Raw genomic sequence first — 23,534 nt, forward strand, 5'->3', positions numbered from 1 at the left:
GTCAGTAAGAACACTAATAATTGTCCTCCAGTCCTTGTGTATAACTGTGAGGGTTATTTTATAGATCTGCTTCTTATTCTATTCTTGCTAGTTAGGAGTGCAGACCATAGTCCTGATTGTGCAGTACTCATTTGTGTTCTACTTCGGTTAATAATGCGCATAGACAAATTATATACTCAGTATTACACAAAAATAAAAATTTTTGAGACACCCGTGTAAGACCCAGGTCAATTCTGATTAGGTATTGAACTTAAATGCTTTAAGAATTGAATGAGCAAGTATGCTAATGTATTCTCTTTTTGGGTTGGTTTTTTTTTTTCTTTTTTTTTTTTTTTCATTTTCTCTGGTGTCTTGACTTATGTTGACAACCCCTTTTTTTCCTACATGTTCCAATTAATTGTTTTGATCAAATGGAAGTAGGTTTTAAAAGTCCTCAAAGCAAACAATAAGTGAAAGCAAGGATGCATTAATTGAAAATCCATTACCTTTTTTTATCGTTCAGAGGGAATCCTGTGATGTCAAAGATATGCCAATTTCCCTTTTTCAAATAAAAGATTCTCAAAGCATTGGGCTGCAACCTGAATGTCATACATGCATGCATATCTTATTTTCACTCTTACAATAATACTCTCTTGATGTTATACCAAAATGTTCTTTTATGGAGAAGATTATGATATAAAAGTGGGCAAAAACCCCTTCTTGTAATAGTCTGAAACTGACAGCATGTATATATAAGAACTTGGTAAAAGAAAAGAATTTTGAAGACTAGTAGGAATACCTCTTCTGCTATTCCTTAAAGAAGAGAGGAAAAAAAATACAGAGGCAGGGAACAGTGCTTTGCAGACTTGTTTTTTTCTATATTTTAACAGTAAATTGTCTTTTTTCATTTTGATTTTGTTTTTTTGTTTTTCTTCTTTTTTTTTTACTTGACTCATAGTTTCTTATAATTTGAAAATGCATTTGCCTCTTTATTTGCTTACTTCCACAATTCCAGAGAGTTGAAAGATAACCTTGGCAGTGATGATCCAGAGGGAGATATACCAGTCTTGCTGCAGGCTATCCTGGCAAGGAATCCTAATGTTTTCAGGGAGAAAAGCATGCAAAACAGATACGGGGTACAAAGCGGTAAGGATTTTTGATTATTTATTGATCGCATTTTATGTTGTTCTGTAAGTTTAGTGGACTGATACTAACAACAAATATATATGGAGCACAACGGTGATATTTATGCCTTACCTTGTATTTGATAGTGATATAAAGCTATGTATCTTGACATCTTCTAAGAAAGATTGTATTAGAATAAGCTTGGAAATAAACTCTACCAGCTAATTTTGTAAAAAATGTTTAATTTCACTACGAAGTTTAATCTCTAGGATGAGTGGCTGGATTTTATTATAAAATTATTTTATTTTAATTTCTTTGTGGCTAGGTTCACGTATTTGTCTTAGTAAATAATTATAGTTGGAAAAACATGCCTTGTTCTTACTGAAAATCTGTATGATTACAGCGTGTCATTGCAGTAGTAGTTCTTAATAGTTCTGGGGTAGGGATGAATGAACCATACTTAACAGCTCCTCCCTGCCATTCCTCGTCTCAGCAATTTGTGATGCCCTACAGATTTTACTGTTTTGACAGCTGATCGTCTTCTGAGGTGTAGTGAGCTACACTGCTGACAGCAAAGATGAAGAAGCAGAGAGACCAGGCAAAGGATTCATTGGACAGTTTCTAGTTGTAGATCTGGAGACTTGTGCCTGAAAAATGTTCTTTAGATACCAAATTATGAAATGAGTAGGGGGATTTTCAGAGTTTCCGCAGTGTGATGATAAAGCTTTGCTAGCACTATAGAGATAGAGATAGAAGTGTTACTGGAGTCCACAGGGGATAGGAACTGTAGGGTGGGGGAAGAGAAATAAAATGAGATTATTAGGTTCATTCACCTAACCTCGTGAGTAAAACGACATAAAATATTTGAAAAGAACTTGCTAAGGACAGAATATGTAAAGTTCCTTGAAAGAAGGCAGAAAATTCTTTGAATGAAAACATGAAAGGCAGTGCTAAATATTTGTAAGTTCATTGCTACAAATATCCTGAAATTTAATCTCTGAAAACATCCAGATCCTCCTGCGTTTAGGAGTAGCTGTGGCAGAGTTTGATTTTTCCAGCTGTGAGAAGAGTAGTGATTGTCTTGCCAGTTTGCAGAGTGGTCCAAGAAAAAACATATGCTTGAATTAGAGTTTTCCACCACTTTTGTAGAGTAAAATAATTTTTGCCAGTGCAAAAGGGAGACATAATTTTTTAAATTATCTGTTCCAGTAGAGGCTTTTGAAAGAAAGGAGACAAAGCTAGTTAATTTCTTTCTAATTATTGCCAGTTCTGTGCTTCACGAGGAGAAACTCTTTTGCAGCTTAATTCAGTAGGTTAAGAATCATCCTTAATCAAATAAAAGCACCTCTATCTGTAGTAAATGTGCTTTAGCCTATGCTTGAAGGAAGGTATTAGTACAAAGTAAAACATAATTCAACATGAAACTTAAAAGAATAGTTGATGTTATTTTACTAAAAGTTAACAAAGTAGTTTCAGAGAACGAGAAGAGATCAGACTTTAAATGTCTTTAAAAGCTGTAGATAAAGTATTTTGAGAGGAAGAAGTCCCTTGACTTGAAAAAGCTTTCTTTTCAATGGGAAAAGGCCACACTCTTACCTGGATTTAGGTGAATCTTTAAGTTCAGTGCTGGCGTGTTGTGGTAACCTTATTAGCTGTTACTATGTCTCATTCGGATGTCCAAGGCCAAAGGAGACTATACTGATGTGTTGCGGTGGCAAAGGCTGTGTTTTCTTCGGCCTCTGTAGAGTCGTGATTTCTAGAACAATTGGGGGTTTGGTAGAGAACTTATGTAATGCGTTCTGCCAGGTAGAAGAACAAAATTTAGACTCTTTTCTAGTATTCCAAATTCATCTCTTCTGCTCTCCTAACTGTCTTCCTTCTGAATATTGTCCTTCTGGCTTCTGTTGAGTCCAGCATGTGGTGAAGTCAGCGCTGGGTACTCTGAGCCAGTATTTGTAATACCCACCTGTCATAGTTTAGGCCAAAATCCACTACTGGGGACCTGAAGGACCCGAAATGGGACCGACAGATGGTCCCCTTTACCCCTCTTCAAAGAGAGAGGCAGAGGAGGAAAAAGAGACTTATGAGTTTAGAAGGAACTAAACTAAACTAAACTAATGGTGGGAGGACACACACAAGTGGAGTGCTGTAATGGATGGCTACCAACTCTTCAAAAAGGATAGGCAAGGAAGAAGAGGCGGTGGGGTGGCCCTCTATGTTAGGGGCAGTTTTGAATGCCAGGAACTTAACAGTGTGGATGACAACACTGAGTGTGTATGGATAAAAATTAAGGGGAAGGCTAATAAGGCAGACATTGTGATGGGAGTTTGTTATAGACCTCCTAATCAGGATGTAGAAGCCGATGAAGTATTCTACAAGCAGCTGGCAGAGGTCTCACGATCATCTGCCCTTGTTCTTGTGGGGGACTTCAACTTCCCAGACGTCTGCTGGAAATACAATGCAGCAGAGAGGGAACAGTCATGGAGGTTCCTGGAGTGTGTGGAAGACAACTTCCTAACACAGCTGGTGAAGGAACCAACTAGGGGAAGTGCCCTACTGGACCTACTGTTTGTTAACAGAGAAGGTCTTGTGGAGGATGTAAAGGTTGGAGGTCGCCTTGGGCACAGTGATCACGAAATGATAGAATTTTCAATTCTTGATCACGTAAGGTGGGGAGCCAGCAGAACTGCCACCTTGGATTTCCGTAGGGCAGACTTTAGCCTGCTTAGGAGCATGGTCGAGAGTGTCCCTTGGGAGGCAGTTTTGAAGAGCAAAGGTGCCCAGGAAGGCTGGGCGTACTTCAAGCAGGTGCTCTTAAAAGCTCAGGAGAAGGCCATCCCCTTGTCTCGAAAAACGAGCAGACGGGGAAGACGACCAGCCTGGCTAAATAGAGAACTTTGGCTGGACCTCAGGAAAAAAAGAAAAGTTTACATTCTCTGGAAAAGGGGGTTGGCAACTTATGAGGATTATCAAGATATAACAAAGCTATGTAGGGGGAAAATGAGAAGGGCCAAAGCTCAATCAGAACTCAGCTTGGCCACTGCAGTCAAAGACAATAAGAAAAGGTTCTTTGAATATATCAATAGAAAAATGAAGACTAGGGAAAATGTAGGCCCGCTGGTGAATGAGGCAGGTGCCCTAGTGGTGGAGGACGCAGAGAAGGCAGAGTTACTGAATGCCTTCTTTTCTTCGGTCTTCACTGCTAAAGCTGTCCCTCATGAATCCCACCCTCTGAAGGCAAAGGGGGAGGTCTGGAGAGTGGAAGATTTTCCCTCAGTTGAGGAGGACCGTGTCAGAGACCACTTGGCCAAGCTGGACATTCATAAGTCCATGGGCCCTGATGGCATGCATCCGCGAGTGCTGAGAGAGCTGGCGGATGTTATTGCTAGACCACTCTCCATCGTCTTTGAACGGTCATGGAGAACAGGAGAGGTGCCTGAGGACTGGAGGAAGGCCGACATCACTCCAATCTTCAAAAAAGGCAAGAAGGAGGACCCAGGGAACTACAGACCGGTTAGTCTCACCTCTGTCCCTGGGAAGGTATTGGAGCGACTCATTCTGGATGTCATCTCCAAACATGTTGAGGAACAGGAAGTTATTGGAAGTGGTCAACATGGATTTACCAAGGGTAAATCGTGCTTGACCAATTTGATAGCTTTCTATGATGTTATAACTGGTTGGCTGGATGAGGGGAAAGTCGTGGATGTCATCTACCTTGACTTTAGCAAGGCTTTTGACACTGTCTCCCATGACATCCTCATTAGGAAGCTGAGGAAGTATGGGCTAGATGAGGTGACAGTGAGGTGGATTGAGAGTTGGCTGCGGGACAGGACTCAGAGGGTTGTGATCAGCGGCACAGAGTCTAGTTGGAGGCCTGTAACCAGTGGTGTCCCCCAGGGGTCAATACTTGGTCCTATTTTGTTTAATATATTCATTAATGACCTGGATGAGGGGACAGAGTGTATCCTCAGCAAGTTTGCTGATGATACCAAACTGGGTGGGGTGGCTGACACCCCAGAGGGCTGTGCTGCCATCCAGCGTGACCTGGACAGGCTGGAGAGCTGGGCAGAGAAGAACCTAATGAGGTTCAACAAAAGCAAGTGCAAGGTCCTGCACCTGGGGAGGAAGAATGCTAGGCACCAGTACAGGTTAGGGGCTGACCTGCTGGGAGATAGCTTGGAGGAGAAGGATCTGGGGGTTGTGGTAGACAGTAAATTATCCATGGCCCAGCAATGTGCCCTTGTCGCCAAAAAGGCCAATGGAATCCTGGGCTGCATAGGGAAGAGTGTGGCCAGTAGGTCGAGGGAGGTCATTCTCCCCCTCTACTCGGCACTGGTGAGGCCACAACTGGAATACTGTGTCCAGTTTTGGGCTCCCCAGTTCAAGAGGGACAGGGAACTGCTGGAGCGAGTCCAGCGAAGGGCAACTAAGATGATTAAGGGCTTGGAGCACCTCCCTTATGAGGAAAGGCTGAGAGAGCTGGGACTCTTTAGCCTGGAGAAGAGAAGGCTGAGGGGAGACCTTATTATGGCATACAAGTATCTAAAGGGTGGGTTGAAGAAGGATGGAGCCAGGCTCTTTTCATTGGTTCCAAGTGACAGGACGAGGGGCAATGGGCACAAGTTAGAACACAGGAAGTTCTGTTCAAATACACGGAAACAGTTCTTTACGGTGAGGGTGACAGAGCACTGGAACAGGCTGCCCAGGGAGGTTGTGGAGTCCCCTTCTCTGGAGATTTTCAAGCCCCGCCTGGATGCAGTCCTGAGTAATGTGCTCTGGGCAATCCTGCTTTAGCAGGGGAGTTGGACTAGATGATCTCTAGAGGTCCCTTCCAACTCTGATAATTCTGTGATTCTGTGATTCTGTGATTAATAATACAATAAAAAGAAATAATGAAAAATATATACAAAACCGTATCAAGCTCCCAAGATGACAATCACGACACCGGCTGGCACTGGGGCAGTCCCAGGCTGGACTCAGTGATGGACGGGAACTGGATTCCGGATCTGGATTCAGGATCGGGATCACAGGCAGACGAACAGAGTCCTCCTCAGACGTTGGCCATTGAAGGAAGAGGGCTGACCCTTTGATCCCTCAGCTTTTATACTGAGCGTGAGGCAGATGGGATGGAATACCCTGTTGGTCAGTTTTGGGTCACCTGTCCTTTCCGCTCCTCCCCGCAGGTGGGACCCCACTATGCTTTTCCACTTCCGACCCTCCAGCGGGGCAAATAACAAAGTTGGTTGGCCTTGGCTGTTATAGCAATAAGTGTAAGCAGGAGCCTCTCTGCATCCCACGCCTGGGCATCAGCTATGAACAATTGGTCTTATCACTCTGAGAGAGTGAACAGTGTCTGCACAATATGCAGTTAATTTCAGTAGTTAGAGAGGCCCAGCTAAGAAGCGAAGTTACTGAACAAAATTGGTTCTGTTTTACCTCAAACCAGGACATTCCACCCCTTATTCCATACCATTTGCATCTTGTTCATATTACTATTACTTTTATCTATCAAATTTACACACACAGATTATATATATATGATATGGATACATGCAGGTCACTCATCTACGATTTATGTTTATGTACAAAAGTTTAAATCCATTTAGTTCATGATTGCAGGATCTCATCTCAGGGCAGGAAAGATGGTACAAAATTCATTCTGGTTTATGCCCATGGGTAGCATGTTCATCTTGAAGTGCTTGCTGGACGCCACTTGATGAAGCTAGCTCAGGTTTCATCACCACTGTATTATCTGGAAAAACTCTTATTGAACGCTGTTAGTATTATGTAGTGATCAGCATCATACAGCTCAGGATTGAGTGTTCTCAGCAAGGGTTAAATTCCCTTGAGGTACACATAGAACTTCTCCATCCTTCAGCATCACCCACCAGTACATCCAGGTCCTTGGGCAAAAACAGTCCCACGAATGGGTTTGCTTTTGCCTGAAGCAGGAAAAACCCAAACAGGTTTCCCTAACAAATTCCTTTCATGCACCACAGGGACTTTATCCCCTTCTACAGGTATGTAAAAGGTCTGATTGAGCAGGACCAGCTCGGTTGATGGATCCTCTGGTGTTAGCTAGCCGGGTAGCTTGCTCTAAATGCTTGTCCCAATTTTTAAAGGTTCCACCTGCTATAGCTTTTAGGGTGGTTTTTAACAGTCCATTGTATCGCTCAATCTTCCCAGAAGCTGGTGCAGATAGGGGATATGATATATCCACTCTATGCCATGTTCTTTTGCCCAATTACTTATACGATTGTTTTTAAAATGAGTCCCTTTGTCTGACTCAATTCTTTCTGGGGTGCCACGTCGCCACAAGACTTGCTTTTCAAGGCCCAGGATGGTATTCCGGGCAGTGGCATGAGGTACGGCATAGGTTTCCAAGCATCCCGTACATGCTTCCACCATTGTAAGCACACAGCACTTACCCTGGCGAGTTTGAGGGAGTGTAATGTAATCAATTTGCCAGGCTTCCCCATACTTATATTTCAGCCGTTGTCCCCCATACCACAAAGGTTTTAACCATTTAGCTTGCTTGATTTCGGCGCATGTTTCACAGTCATTGATAACTGCGCAATAGTGTCCAGGGTTAAATCCACCCCTCGGTCACGGGCCCATTTATATGTTGCATCTCTTCCTTGATGACTGGAAGTGTCATGGGCCCACTGAGCTAAGACTAGTTCACCTTTATGTTCCCAGTCCAAGTCTGTCTGGAAAATTTTAGTAGCCTGATCCGCTTGCTGATTGTTTTGATGTTCCTCCGTGGCCCGACTCATGGGTACATGGGCATCTACGTGACATACCTTTATGACTAGGTTCACTAGCCGGACTGCAATGTCTTGCCACAGTTCAGCAGCCCAGATGGGTTTACCTCTGCGCTGCCAGTTGCTCTGCTTCCATTGCTTTAACCACCCCCACAGGGCATTTGCCACCATCCATGAGTCAGTATAGAGATAGAGTATTCGCCACTTTTCTCGTTCAGCAACGTCTAATGCCAGCTGTATGGCTTTTACCTCTGCAAATTGACTCAATTCACCTTGTCCTTCAGCAGCTTCTGCGACTCGTCGTGTAGGAGTCCACACAGCAGCTTTCCACCTTCGATGTTTTCCTACAATACAACAAGATCCATCAGTAAACAGAGCATACTGTTTCTCATTATCTGAGAGTTCATTATATGGTAGAGCTTCCTCAGCACGTGTTACCACCTCCTCTGGTGGCATCCCAAAGTCTTTGCCTTCAGGCCAATTTGTGATCAATTCTATGATTCCTGGGTGATTTGGGTTTCCTATTTGAGCTTGCTGCGTGACTCCAGTTCGTACTGAACCCACTTACTCCAGGTAGCGTTGGTGGCATGATGAGTAGAAGGAACTTTACCCTTGAACATCCAGCCCAGTACTGTTAATGGGGGCGCCAGGAGGAGCTGTGCCTCATTACCAATTACTTCTGAAGCAGCTCTAACTCCTTCATATGCTGCCAAGATTTCTTTCTCAGTTGGAGTATAGTTGGCCTTGGAGCCTTTATATCCTTGACTCCAGAATCCCAGGGGTCGACCTCAAGTCTCCCCTGGTGCTTTTTGCCAGAGGCTCCAGGTAGGGCCATTGTCCCAGGCTGCGGTGTAGAGCACATTTCTTATGTCCTGTCCAGTTTGGACTGGTCCAAAGGCTACTGCAAGCACAATCTCTTGTTTAATTTGCTCAAAGGCTTGTCGTAGCTCAGGGCCCCACATAAACTCATTTTTCTTTCAAGTCACTTCATAGAGAGGTTTCACAATCTGGCTATAACCTGGAATATGCATTCTCCAAAAACCCACACCACCTAAAAAGGCTTGTGTTTCCTTTTTGTTAGTAGGTGGGGACATAGATGTTGTTTGGTTAATCGTATCCATTGGGATCTGGCGACGGCCATCTTGCCACTTAATTCCCCAAAACTGGATTTCTTGTGCAGGTCCCTTGACCTTACCTTTTTTAATGGCAAAACCTGCTTTCAGAAGAACCTTAATTATTTTCCTACCTTTGTGGAAAACTTCTTCTGCTGAATTACCCCACACAATGATGTCATCGATGTATTGTAGGTGTTCTGGAGCTCCACCCTTCTCCGGTGTGGTCTGGATCAGTCCATGGCAAACAGTAGGGCTGTGTTTCCACCCCTGGGGCAGTCGATTCCAGGTGTACTGGACACCCCTCCAGGTGAAAGCAAACTGTGGCCTGCACTCTGCTGCTAAAGGAATAGAGAAAATGGCATTAGCAATGTCAATTGTAGCGTACCATTGGGCTGCCTTTGACTCCAGTTCATACTGAAGTTGTAGCATGTTTGACACAGCAGCACTCAGTGGTGGTGTGACTTCATTCAGGCCACGATAGTCTACTGTTAATCTCCAGTCCTCATCAGACTTTTGCACTGGCCGTATAGGGCTGTTAAAGGGTGACCGAGTTTTGCTGATCACTCCTTGGCTCTCTAGCCGGCGAATCAGGGTATGGATGGGAATCAGGGAGTCTCGGTTGGTGCAATACTGTCGTCGATGCACCGTGGCAGTAGCAATTGTCACCTGCTGATCTTCAACCCTCAGCAGTCCCACAACAGAGGGGGCATCTGAAAGACCGGGTAGGGTAGACAGCTGTCTAACATCCTCAGTCTCTGCAGCTGCTATATCAAAAGCCCACCGATACCCTTTTGGTTCTTTAAAATAACCTCTCTTGAGATAGTCTATGCCAAGGATGCACGGAGCATGTGGAGCAGTAACAATGGGGTGTTTCTCCCATTTATTCCCAGTTAGGCTCACTTCAGCCTCTAATACAGTCAGTTCTTGAGATCCGCCTGTCACTCCAGAAATAGTCACCGTTTCTGCCCCTTTATGATTTGATGGCAATGGGGTACACTGTGCACCTGTGTCCACCAGGGCTTTATACTTTTGTGGCTCTAATGTGCCAGGCCATCGAATCCACACAGTCCAATAAATTTGATTGTCCCTCTCCTCCTCCTGGCTGGAGGCAGGGCACCTCTAACATTGACCGTAGTATCTACGATTATCACATCGGTTCCTACCTGGTCTGTAGGATCGCCTACCGTAGGTTGGAGCAGCCTTTCTCCTGTAAGAATCCCTTCTTCTATCTGCTTTACTTAGCAACTCAAGCACCCGTGCCTGTAGGGCTGAGGTAGGTTCTCCATCCCACTTCCTCATGTTTTCTCCAAAGTTGCAGAGGCAAAGACACAGGAAATCTCGGAATGGGTTAGATTGGTCTTGAGTTGGAGGATGGTTTTTCTCCTGAGTAGGAGGGTTTTTTTTCTCTTGAGCAGGAGGGTGTTTTTTCTTAGCAGCTGCAACATGGGGCTGTGCAGGGAAAGAATGGAGTTTTTCCTCCACCTTGGTTAGTTTATCAAACAGTTTATCATTTTGCTCAACTATTTTCTGGGTCATTTGCTCTATTTTCTCAGTCATTTTCTCAGTGGTCACAGTCAGCTTTTCTGTGGCTGCCACAGAGAAGGGACGAGAGAGACTGTCTTCATACTGTTGTACCTTATTAACCACTTCATTTACAGTTGGTGTGTCAGTATCAGATCCTCCCCAGACCATTGTTGACAATGCGTGGGACTATGTTGATGGTGCACTTTGTACAAACTCTTTTAGCATAGATCGTTTGCATGGCATTTCATCAGGGTCTACAATCACTTGCCCATCACTATAAATCACCTCTCGCACAGCCACTTCTCTCAGGTACTTAATACCTTTTTCCATGTTGGTCCATTTACTTGGATGGCGTTCGATATCGTCCTTAAAGGGATACCTGCGCTTTATGGCTGACACCAGTCGCCTCCAGAGACTGAGAGTGTTTGTCTTTCTCCCAATCCCTTTATTGATACATCCATCCTTGGCCAGGTTTCCCAATTGCCTAGCTTCTCTGCCATCTAAATCTAGGGTATCTGCCCCACTATCCCAGCATCGGAGCAACCAGGAGATATGGGTTTCACCTTCTTGACGACTGAAGTCCTTCCTAATATTTCTCAGATCTTTCATAGAGAAGGGTTTAACAACTACCTCTACATCTGACTCCTCTTGTGGTGAGGCTGCCCGAGAAGGGCCCTCTCCAGGATCTGCTCTAGAAGGGCCTTCTCCTGGATCTCCCTCATAACTTTCTCCCAAGCTGTCTGACTTGAGCTGGTCCGTGTCATAAGGGACAGGGGAAGGAGTTGACTTCTTTCTCTTCCTCCTGCTTACCGGGGCAGCTTGTACCGATTTTGATGGAGTTTGAGTAGCTTTTGCCGGGGACAGGCAGCGGCGTGGCTTGTGCCGCTGCAGGGGGACGGGACGGGACGGGACGGGACGGGACACGGCTTGTGCCGGGACGGGCGGCGCCGGTGCCGTTGCGGAGTGGGGGGGGGCGCGGCTGCCGGTGGTGCCGGCGGCGCCGGTGCCGTTGCGGCGGGGGGGCGGCTGCGGCCGTCCGGGCGGGGCCGCGATTTGCGCCGCTGCAGATCGCCGAGCGTCTGCGCGGGTCTGAGTGGCGGCAGCTCACGGTACCCTACGGCTCCCCCTGCGCCGAAGTTTCACAAGAAACCACCCCTGCACCACATTCAAGAGCACCAACAACAAAATTACGATCTTAAGAAGGTAACATCTGTATCCTCAGAGTCCAGAAGGTTTCCACGCCCCAGCTCTGATGGTGTCACATTAGTATAATTACCAAAGGGTGAAGTAAGGATTCCCCAGGTAGAACTGAAAGTGTAACTAATAACAGAATACATCACATGATGCCTGAGATATACAGGTAGAGCCATTACCCAACTCATCACGTTATACATCTGAATTGTGAACCACACAAAACAGCACCTTTAAACCTTCACATATAAAGACAAAGAATAAATAAACTTTGCAACACATTTGACAGGTTAAACCAAGTTGACTGTGTTAAGGTCAAACAAAGCTGTTTAAAGGCATGATACAATATTTTGTCTGAGAACGACATGATGTAAGCTGTCTGTTCCAATCTCTGAGCAAGCTGGAATTCAAACTATTCAGGCAATTTATCACAGCTCTGGTGGAGCACTGCTTGGGCCCCACGTTGGGCAGCAATTAATCTGTCGTGGTTTAGGCCAAAATCCACTACTAGGGACCTATCCACTACTGGGGACCTGAGGGACCCGAAATGGGACCGACAGATGGTCCCCTTTACCCCTCTTCAAAGAGAGAGGCAGAGGAGGAAAAAGAGACTTACGAGTTTAGAAGGAACTAAACTAATGAAATATTAATAATACAATAAAAAGAAATAATGAAAAATATATACAAAACCGTATCAAGCTCCCAAGATGACAATCACGACACCGGCTGGCACTGGGGCGGTCCCAGGCTGGACTCAGTGATGGACGGGAACTGGATTCCGGATCTGGATTCAGGATCGGGATCACAGGCAGACGAACAGAGTCCTCCTCAGACGTCGGCCATTGAAGGAAGAGGGCTGACCCTTTGATCCCTCAGCTTTTATACTGAGCGTGAGGCAGATGGGATGGAATACCCTGTTGGTCAGTTTTGGGTCACCTGTCCTTTCCGCTCCTCCCCGCAGGTGGGACCCCACTATGCTTTTCCGCTTCCGACCCTCCAGCGGGGCAAATAACAAAGTTGGTTGGCCTTGGCTGTTATAGCAATAAGTATAAGCAGGAGCCTCTCTGCATACCATGCCTGGGCATCAGCTATGAACAATTGGTCTTATCACTCTGAGAGAGTGAACAGTGTCTGCACAATACGCAGTTAATTTCAGTAGTTAGAGAGGCCCAGCTAAGAAGCGAAGTTACTGAACAAAATTGGTTCTGTTTTACCTCAAACCAGGACACCACCATTAAGAAGGAACAAAGGCAGTGGGAACCCCTGTCTGTTTACTCAGCCTGGGATGGGTCTGTGCACCGTGATCCCTTGAGTGTCAGTTCCAGCATTAGTATGGACAGAGTGAACTCAAATCCATTTCTCCTAGCCTTCAGTTCTGATGCAAGAACAGGAAGATCACCTGGCTAAAGAATTACATTAAACATGTAATAAAATTCTTGGTTCAGTACATTTTGTCAGGAAACAAAGGCATTTTCAGAAAGCTAAACACTGTGTTTTGAGTTCTTGTGAATTCTGCACAAGCAGATTCTGTGCTGATGTTTTTTCCCAAGTTCATATTGATCTGTAGTTCAACACTAAGGTTAGAGCAAGAATTGTTTTTTGTTATGATTAACAAATAATGCAAGAAGGATGTATTATGTGGACGCTTCTTTCACTTTGTGTCCTGAGCGGGCACCCCACCTTCCCCCCACCCCCACCCCATTGCTGGCATATTTCGTTTCAGGTAATGTAGCAGCAATATTCCCTCTCTTTTGAGTCCAGTTGTCAAAACAGTCTTTATACAGGTTAGATTTTTAGATTAGATTTTTAGTTAGATTTTTCAGACTTTTATCAAGTTGACTGAACAGACTGTCACATAGAATCATAGAATCATAGGGTTGGAAGGGACCTCTGGAGATCATCTAGTCCAACCCCCTTGCCAGAGCAGGGACACCTTAGAACAGGTTGCACAGGAACGCGTCCAGGCGGGTTTTGAATGTCTCCAGAGATGGAGACTCCACCACCTCCCTGGGCAGCCTGTTCCAGTCCTCTACCACCCTCAAGGTAAAGAAGTTCCTCCTCATGTTTAGGTGGAACTTCCTATACTCAAGTTTGTGCCTGTTACCTCTTGTCCTGTCACTGGGCACCACCGTAAAGAGCCTGGCCCCATCCTCCTGGCATCCATCCTTTAAGTATTTATAAGCATGGATCAGGTCCCCCCTCAACCATCTTTTTTCCAGACTAAAGAGACCCAATTCCCTCAGTCTTTCTTCATAAGAGAGGTGTTCCAGTCCCCTAATCCTCTTGGTAGCCCTACGCTGCACCCTCTCCAGCAGTTCCCTGTCCTTCTTGAGCTGGGGAGCCCAGAACTGGACACAGTACTCCAGGTGCGGCCTCACCAAGGCAGAGTAGAGGGGGAGGATGACCTCCCTTGACCTGCTGGCCACACTCTTCTTGATGCACCCCAGGATGCCATTGGCCTTCTTGGCCACAAGGGCACATTGCTGGCTCATGGTCATCCTGTTGTCCACCAGGATTCCCAAGTCTCTTTCTACAGAGCTGCTCTCCAGCAGGTCAGCCCCCAACCTGTACTGCTGCATGGGGTTATTCCTCCCCAGGTGCAGTACCCTACACTTACCCTTATTGAATTTCATAAGATTCCTCTCTGACCAACTCTCCAGCCTGTCCAGGTCTCTCTGTATGGCAGCACAGCCTTCTGGTGTGTCAGCCACCCCTCCCAGCTTTGTATCATCAGCAAACTTGCTGAGGGTGCACTCTATCCCCTCATCCAAGTCGTTGATGAATATATTGAACAGGACTGGACCCAGTACTGACCCCTGGGGAACACCACTCGTCACTGACCTCCAACTAGACTCTGCGCCCCTAACCACAACCCTCTGAGCTCTGTCTTGCAACCAGTTTTCTATCCACCTTACTGTCCATTCATCTAACCCACTTTTCCTAAGCTTCCCTATGAGGATGCTGTGGGAGACCGTGTCGAACGCCTTGCTGAAGTCAAGGTAGACCACATCTACCGCTCTTCCCTCATCTATCCATTCAGTCACACCATCATAGAAGGCTATCAGATTAGTCAGGCATGATTTCCCCTTGGTGAATCCATGCTGAGTACTTCTGATAGCCTTCTCTTCCTCCACGTGCCTTGAGATGATGCCCTGAAGAAGCTGTTCCATCATCTTTCCAGGGATGGAGGTAAGGCTGACTGGCCTGTAGTTCCCCAGGTCCTCCTTCTTGCCCTTTTTGAAGACCGGAGTGACATTGGCTTTCCTCCAGTCCTCAGGCACCTCACCTGTTCTCCAGGACCTTTCAAAGATGGTGGAGAGTGGCCCAGCAATGACCTCTGCCAGCTCCCTCAGCACTCTTGGGTGCATCCCATCAGGGCCCATGGACTTGTGAATATCTAATTGACCTAATTGGTGCCTCACTTGATCCTCCTTAACCCAGGGGAAGTCTTCCTCTTTCCCCGTTACTTTCTCCAAGGCCTGGGACTCCTGAGGGCCCGGCTGGGTAGCAAAGACCGACACAAAGAAGGCATTCAATAACTCCACCTTCTCCGCATCCTCCGTCACCATGGCTCCTGTCTCATTCAACAGTGGGCCCACAGCTTCTCTGGTCATCCTTTTGCCTCCAGTATACCTGAAGAAGGCCTTGCTGTTGAGCTTGATATTCCTTGCCAGGTTTAGTTCCAAGGCGGCCTTGGCTTTCCTTGTTTCATCCCTGCACACTCTGGCAGCATTCTTGTAATCTTCCCAAGGGGTTAGGCCATTCTTCCACTGAGTGTAAACTTCCTTCTTCCACTTGAGCTCGTTCAGAAGCTCCCTGCTCAACCAGGCAGGCCTCCTGCGTCCCTTGGCCGATTTCTTGCTCTTCGGGATGCACCGATCCTGAGCTTGGAGGAAGTGGTCTTTGAATGCCAACCAGCTTTCTTGAGCCCTTTTGCCTTCCAGAGCTCTAGTCCACATCGCCATGCGTTGTCAGGCCTAACTTTGTACAAGGGCAAAATGTTAATTTTACTTTAGACTTTTTTTATCGGATGACATAGAAAGTTCTGGGTGGCATCTTACACCTGTGTCTGTCTTGCATCTTATAGTGTATCAGTGAAGTGGATTTCTTTATAATTATCTATGTAAAATTATGATATTACTTAATTCCAGGTTTTGTAATATTTTTTTCTCTTTTCCCTCTCAACACTTTGCCTTTGTCTTTCAGCAGATATGTGTTGGAAGATGAGCTAAAATAGTATATTGCAGTAAGTTAATACTCATAGCATTTCTTAGGATTCAGAAAGGACTTAATTTTCACTTCAAGCTATTTATCAGAATTTGTGAATTTTGGGGATGAAAATCTTATGCATCTTTCCATAAACTTCAATTACTTGGATAATTTTTTTCATTTATACAAGAATTCAAGTGCACATGTGCCAGTAAAAGGGGAAGACTTTGCAGATGTACACTTTCAAGAAATGTGTATATTTAACTGACAATGCATCTGTTGGTGAGCAGTACTAGCTTAAGCATGCATGATACTGTAATACAGTTTAATCATGCAAGACTTTTTCTGTGACCTTGAGCTGTGTTTTTATGTAGTGCTTTCTTTGGCATTTAGTAGGAATGCTAAAATGGATTTATGGGTATTACTTCTTTCCAAATAAAAACATTATAGTCAAGACTGGGAGTACATGTAAAGGAAACTCATTATAGTAATGTTACTACTAGGAAGATGTTTTCTGAAACCTGGACATTACCAATGTTCAAAATTAAGGATGGATTTAAAAGAAATCCTTAAAAAATATTTAAGGTATAGAAACGCACAATGGGGCTGTAAATGTGCTGCTTAGTGATATGACAACAATGTAAAAAATGTACAAGAAGATACCTTAATACTAATGGCCACAGTCTGGTTTCAACTTCTTTTTAAACTAAATGTTTGGGGCTTATTTTTATTTCTTTCTAAATACATCATTATCAGGCATACTTGTTATCTGTCAGGAAACTTTGGCGACACTTTTTTATTGGTGGTGATTGGTTGTTGGTTTTGGGTTTTTTTTTGTTGTTTTGTTTTGTTTTTCTTATAACTAGATTGTGCCTCCAACGTCTGCCCCGCAACCCCAACAGAGATGAAGTGAGAGCTGTCCCTCACAGAACAAATTTTAAGGGGTTTTTAAATGGCATTAAAAATGGATTCATTTGTGTATTTTCTGTCATTCCCTTAAACCAAAAGCTGTGGTTCAAAACATGTTTTAAGTTTAGGGAGGAGAAAATAAATAGATATATTTTTAAAGTATTTTAAAAGTGCAGTCTGTGCTTTAAGCATAAAATGAAACTTCGTCTTTATAATTCATACTCGTACAGGCGCATTCTGTCAGCTTTCTGTACATGAGTGTTAAGGGTTAGTAGTTTGACTAAAAGATATTGTACCTGTCTGCATTGAGAGTGGCAGTGTGTTGTGGGCAGGCAGAGGGCAAGCTGCCCCACGCTGCCTCCAGCACAAAACCCCTGGAGATTCCTCCTCACTTGCCTCTACGCGAGGCAAACAGTGTCCATTTAAACACATTTTGCAGGAGTTAGAGAATCCCCTTCTGTTATTCGGGGCAATGGAGTGTCCTCTGTATTGAAGTATGGAGGTCTCTGATTATTTTTTTTTCAGCACAACGTGGGACTTTCACTCCTGCTCTGGGCTAGTTTTTGTGTGCTAATATACTTGGAATGCAGCACTTCACACCTACCGGAAGGTAGGAACGGCTGCATTCCTGGGGGATTATCACATCTCTTCTCTGCTAGGGAGAGGGGAAGAGAAGAGGGTGGCAGGGAGGATTTCTGAAACTAGTTTTGCTTGTGTGAATATTGCAGTAATTGAAATTGGTGACAACTGAAGAATTGACAGCTCCCAAACTCTCTGGAAAAGGGACTTCTGTCAGCCTTCTGTCTAACCTTTGGTTTGAAACATTTGTACTACTCGCGTGCTTTTATCCACAGCTGTGGACCATTTTCTGAGGCTTTCCAAGCTGCAGTGTGCACGTGAATTCTGAAACTGTTTTAGCTGCAAGACCTTGAATTCTGTCATTAAAATAACTTAAAATCAATTTAAGTTTTCATGTTTCTGCATCACTTCAACTTCCAGTGTCATGCTATTGTTAGGAAATTCTTTATACCTGTATCGAAGAGAGGGGAAAAAAAAAGATTCTTTTAAATTCTTGCTAATAATGATGTGAGGTAGAACAGAATAGAACAGAATTTTCATTTGGAAGAAATCTGCAATGATCATTTAGTCCAACTACCTGACCACTTCAGGGCTGACTGAAAGTTCAAGTAAATATTAAGGGCATTGTCCAAATGCCTCTTAAATTAATTAGTTTCAAGCACATGGGTATTTGTGGCTTGCCAGCTAGTACAACTTCTGAATTCCTAAAGCGTGACTGTGGGGATCTACAGGCTGTGGGACCCTACAGTTGGGATATTGGTTCTGCTTTGCAATTGAAATATTTCAGCAGCTTCTTTTATAACATTCTTTATAAGCATAGTGGAGGTGGAATAGAAAGCTTTTGTCCCTGGGTAGAAAGGAACCACTAAGGCATTATGGGAAGGGTGAGAATATCTTGCAGCACTCAATCTGAGATGAATGTTTGCTGTACTTGCTCTAAAAATGGGAGATAAGCTTTCTGTGTTCTTCTGACTTGTGAAGTTTCCGAATCTTTTGCTCATTGACACAATGAGTATCGTACACACCAGCCTGCGGTGTGGAATATATGTCCTGTTATAAAATGTTTCTCTTTATTAGTAGGTTTTGGCTTGGGAAGCTCTAAGGAACAGAGGAAGGAACTGCTGTTAATATTTATAACTGAATTAACACTGCTTTAGGGAATGCTTTTTTATGTTAAGATGTAAAATGGACATCTCATGTGGAATCAAATATTTCTAATGTTTTCTAACAGTTGCGGTTAGATGATGTTGATGCACATAAAGTTTATAATCTCTTTGTATATAATAGTTTCTGAAATGAGAGACTTGGTTGATTAAAAAAGAAATGTGTGTAAAGTAATGCTGCTATCTTCTTTTTAATAGGGATGATGATGTCGCAGTTTAATATTTCTCAGAATTCCATGCGTGGTAGTCCTGCATCTTCCAATTATCAACAAACCACTATCTCACATAGCCCTTCCAGGTAATGCTTTCTTTTAAATGGGGTGGGAGGGGAGCTAACTGCAAATTCTTCCTACAGTGCAGTCAGTTCTTGTTGCAAGTATATGACTGGAAGGTGATCAGTGTCAAGACAAATTTGCATTTGTCTGACAGCAAGGTGAGTTTCTTCAGCTGGCAAGGAAACATGTTTCTCTCAGTGAATTAATCCTTGTATTGTAAGCATTAGACGTGATTCTCTGCTCTCTCTCCCTCCCGTAATTCTGGCAAACTTTCCTGCTTAAGGAGTCCCCCTGCCTTCTGACACCCCTTCAGCTGTTTTCTGCCTGTGACAGAGGCTTAGACTGGTGGAAGGAAGATAGCAGAGAAGAGGCTAATGTGTTCCAGCATGTATAACAGTACCATTGTGACAGGAGGATGGGAAAGAAGGCTTATAAAAGCATGGAGTACTGTTGCAACAGTCATACAAAAAAACACTCAGAGGAGGATAGGCCTGGTAGTTTGGCCAGTCTTCCAGCAGCATCCTCATCAACTTTCTGGTTCTTTTTTAAACTTCTGAGTGTTGGCAAGTAGCATGTACCTGTAATCCAGGCCTTTATTAATACAATAAAGTACTCTGGACTAGAGGAAAGAGTTCTGCCTATAGTTTCAACCCAGTTACTAGGCTTTAACAGATTTCATTTTTAGTTATTAGGTGTCATTATTAAAATAAACTTATTTCACTTTTCACTTGAAGTTGCTGTAATTGTTTTGGCAAATTAAATGCTCTGTATCTGCACAAAAAACTGTATAGTTTTAAACTTTTATATCTAAAAGGGATATTGAAGAAGGTTTTTGAATTGTGAATATTACAACAAATATTACAAAGTCTTCTTGAAATCCTTGCAAAATCCTTGTGTTAAATACTTTCCTATTTCTTTCTATAGAAGCTTGCCTTCATAGAGTTGCTATCTACAACTGGTGGTTGTGAAAGCGTGCAATGTACTTTCTGAAGTATTTATTTGGGTTATTTTTATTTTGAAAAGCTCATATAGGAATGTAGGTTATAATGTACTTATATTATTGTCACAAGTCTATGTTATTTTAATGGCTTCCTATCTGTAGGATCAGTCTAAGGTAAAGCCAGTGAAAAAAATTAAGTTGTACTCAGTGGACTTGGGTCAGGTCCTACCTAACTAACTGCCTATCACATTCCTGTATCGTGGCAGAATAGTTCTGTTAGATGAATATCTTTGAAATCTTACTGAAAAAATCATATTTAGAGTAGTTGGCTCCTTATTAATACTAGTGACATAGTTTTTCATTAAAACTTAGCTGTCACTTTCATTCATCCTTCTAGGACTAACTTTTGGAAATTGCAGATCTTATTTTAGTACATATTTGTGTCATTGTTTCCTTTCCCTAGGGGGAAGTCTTATGAATACTTTTTATTCTGTTCTTTACTTCTACTAATGCAGTACCTCAGTTGTGACTCTTAAGTAATAGTCGAAGTTGATAAGGTATCAATAGCTTAAAATACTGCTTTTGAGGGAGATTCTTGATTGTACTGGAATTTTGTATCTTAAAGAAGTTGTGGTGTTCTGAATGTATAGTGTTCCAAAAGAAATAATAAATTTGTCTAAATTTGCTTTTCCAACTTCTAAAAACTTTTTTGAATTTTATTTTTAGCCGGTTTGTGCCACCACAGACAAGCTCTGGTAACAGATTTTTGGCACAACAGAACAGTCCAGTGCCTAGTCCATATGCTCCTCAAAGCCCTGCAGGATACATGCCATATTCACATCCTCCGAGTTATACACCACATCCTCAGATGCAGCAAGGTAAATCTGTGATGTTTGTTTTATTCTCCTGTCTCCTGTCAGCTTTACCTTCATGTGCATGTTTCATGGCTTTCTAATCTCTTTGAAGGAGTCACATGCTTAATGCAAATCTTTGAGTTGGCAGGTATGTTAAGCTTTACTTTCTTGACTGTACAGAGTGGTAGCATATACTTCATTTAAAAAAAATAAAAGGGAAGAGAAAAGGGAAAACACATGTTCATGTTGCATAGCTCACCTGTGTACACCAGTTTTGCATAGTTGTCATGTATACATGACAATAGAAAAAAATCAAAACAAACCAAAAATTTATATTTGTTAGCTGTAGCCATCATTTATCTGTACTAACAAAACCCTTGTTTTTGCCAATGTAACAAAAGTTTTGCTGCCAGCTTATTTAGCCTTACCAAACCTTTTTAGTGTCGACTAGATTAATTCTAAGTTGGCTAGAATTACGCTCAAGGTATGCAGTAACTGGCAAAGATGACCTTCAGAATGAATGGATTTCTTTGTTCTTCCCTTTTCTAAAAACAATCTTGAACAACCTGAACACTGTTAAAGTATCTAGGCATTTTTTTGATGGCAAGTAGAATTCTCATTGGATTCTTTTAAACCATTTATCCTTAAAGTTTAGCATTGTGCTTAGAATATATATAGCTGTTCTGTATGTAACATGTGTCTCAGGAATACCTTCAAAATTACTAAAGGTTGTGAATACAAATTATGTAGAGGAACACAAAGTTTTCTATAACCAGTAAGAATGTGATACCAACTGAATTAGGATAGATGTGGAGGGAAACTTGGCTAATCTGTACATGAAATTTAGGTTTTAAACCCTCTTGAAAATTAAAATCTTGGATACCTTAATTTTATTCAAGGTGTTTGTAGCAAAAGGGTTCAATCAAAAAGTGATCAAAAATCTTGTTCAGATTCCAGACTGTTGCGTCCAACTCATTAATATCTACTATTATGGTGTTTTCTCTGAAACTTTTTAATAGTTAGCGAGTGTGTGAATATATCTGTATAATTACTTATATTTTTCGTATTTCAGCTTCAGTATCCAGTCCCATTGTCACAGCTGGGATGAGGAATCTCCATGAAAATAAAGTTTCAAGTCAGTTGTCTGGAAACTCAGCTAATCATCATGCTGATAATTCTAGACATGGCTCAAATGAAGACTACCTACAGATGGTGCACAGGCTAAGTAGTGATGTATGTTACCTAAATCAGTCTATTATGATAAATCAGTGTATTATGATAAAACAAATATTTACTATGATAAAGCAAGTATGTGTTTAGCTGCCGTAGAAGTCAGATATTTTACTATGTTGTTGATATATAAACCCATTGAAAATATATTTCAGTTTCAGATGCATACCCTCAAACATGCAACTTTGATGTGTAAGATATATTTTTTTTCTAGATCTCTCTTTCCTTTGGAACCATTTATAACATTCATTATGATGAAATTAGGAAAAGCAAAAAATCTTCACATAATCTCATGTGTGAGTTTATTTTAAAGAAATGACAGAGTGTCTCTACAAGTACTGTATCAATATGTTGATGCAAACAATACTAAATTCTAAGTAGGTGTATAGTTAACTTGTTTCACTGAAGATCCCCGCAACTGTCAATTAGATTTGACATATTTGAATAACCTGTTGGGCAATATAGTAGTGTTATGAAAGGCAAGAATTCCTATGGACATTTTTTCTTACTAGTCTATTATGTGGTTTTAGGGCCTGGTTTCTTTGTAAGAAATTCTCCCTTAGTGACTTTATTTCATGCAGGAGAAATTCCTTCTGAAATCTTGGATATAAAAGGGAAAAAACCCAGACCTTTTTCACACATTCTTTGAACTAATGATTTTCTTCTTAATGAGCATCTCATCCTGTGGATGAAGCTTGTTGGCATTCTTCTTTACAAGTTTGGCACACAGTCTCTTTAACATCTCTTAAGGGGAGAGCACTTAAGTTTAAATTTTATTTTTTCATCAAAACCTGGTTTGCAAGCAAGCCTCTCTTTTTTTCTTTCTTTTTTTTTTTTTTGTATGTGTGTGATTGTGTGTGTTTTACTTAGTTTACAGAAACTGTGGGCAACCTTGTATTCCTAAACTAGCTTGTGGAAGCAAAAAAGTGCTGTATTCAACAAGTATACTATTAATACCAGGCTCCCTAAATCCCTTGCCAGGATTAATACAGTAAAACTCCAAGAGAGTTAGTAGTTTTATTAGTCTTCATTTTTTTTTTTTTTAATGCAAGAATTATGCAGATTAAAAATATTCACTAAGAAGTAGTACCATAAATAAGAGAGTGTTGTAATGAAGGAGTCTATCATAATACACAATCATCAGATGTTTTTGTCAGTCTCTGCTTCAGCAGTGCAAATTCTTCAAAGTAGGAGGCTGTTCTTGGCATTAAATGTACATATATCCCCCAACTATGTTAACCATACACTATCGAAAGAATCTTGGTTTTGTTAAGACAGGATTTTGGAAAACTTTAATATTAGGATAATTTATTTCATAATTTTTAAAAATACTCATCCCTAATTTTGTGATCCAAGCAATGCAAACACATCCTAGTTCGTGCAAACTTAGAAATGAAACACTTTCAAAGCAGACAGACTATGAAAACATAAAGCATACCCTCATTGGTTGGTTTAATTGGAAAAATACTAAATGTAAAAAGCAGTAAACATTGTAAACCTGGTCTTTTATCCCTTTGTGCATTTTTTAAGTGGAGTATATGTCTATATTTATTTTATGTGTAATTATACCTTTAAAAGTGATTTTTGTAGCTATCATGGAGAAAACAGTTTGAAGAATTTGGATTAAAGTTTTGCATCTAGGTATGAATAACAAGCCTTATGTTCCAGCCTTTTTAG

At 42.3% G+C, this 23,534-nt stretch overlaps 1 protein-coding gene across 1 annotated transcript in view; it reads left to right on the top strand.

Annotated features, from left to right (window-relative positions):
* The window catches only part of NIPBL (NIPBL cohesin loading factor), a 171,435-nt gene that overhangs the window by 62,552 nt on the left and 85,349 nt on the right, over positions 1-23,534 (top strand). Inside the window, exons 4-7 of the mRNA XM_082496966.1 lie at positions 995-1,125; positions 18,757-18,856; positions 20,500-20,651; positions 21,700-21,860. Of these exons, the coding sequence (XP_082353092.1) occupies positions 995-1,125; positions 18,757-18,856; positions 20,500-20,651; positions 21,700-21,860 (544 nt within the window). The remainder of the gene's footprint in view (positions 1-994; positions 1,126-18,756; positions 18,857-20,499; positions 20,652-21,699; positions 21,861-23,534) is intronic.

This window comes from Vanellus vanellus, assembly GCF_965231255.1.
Source record: "Vanellus vanellus genome assembly, chromosome: Z".
NCBI lineage: Eukaryota > Metazoa > Chordata > Aves > Charadriiformes > Charadriidae > Vanellus > Vanellus vanellus.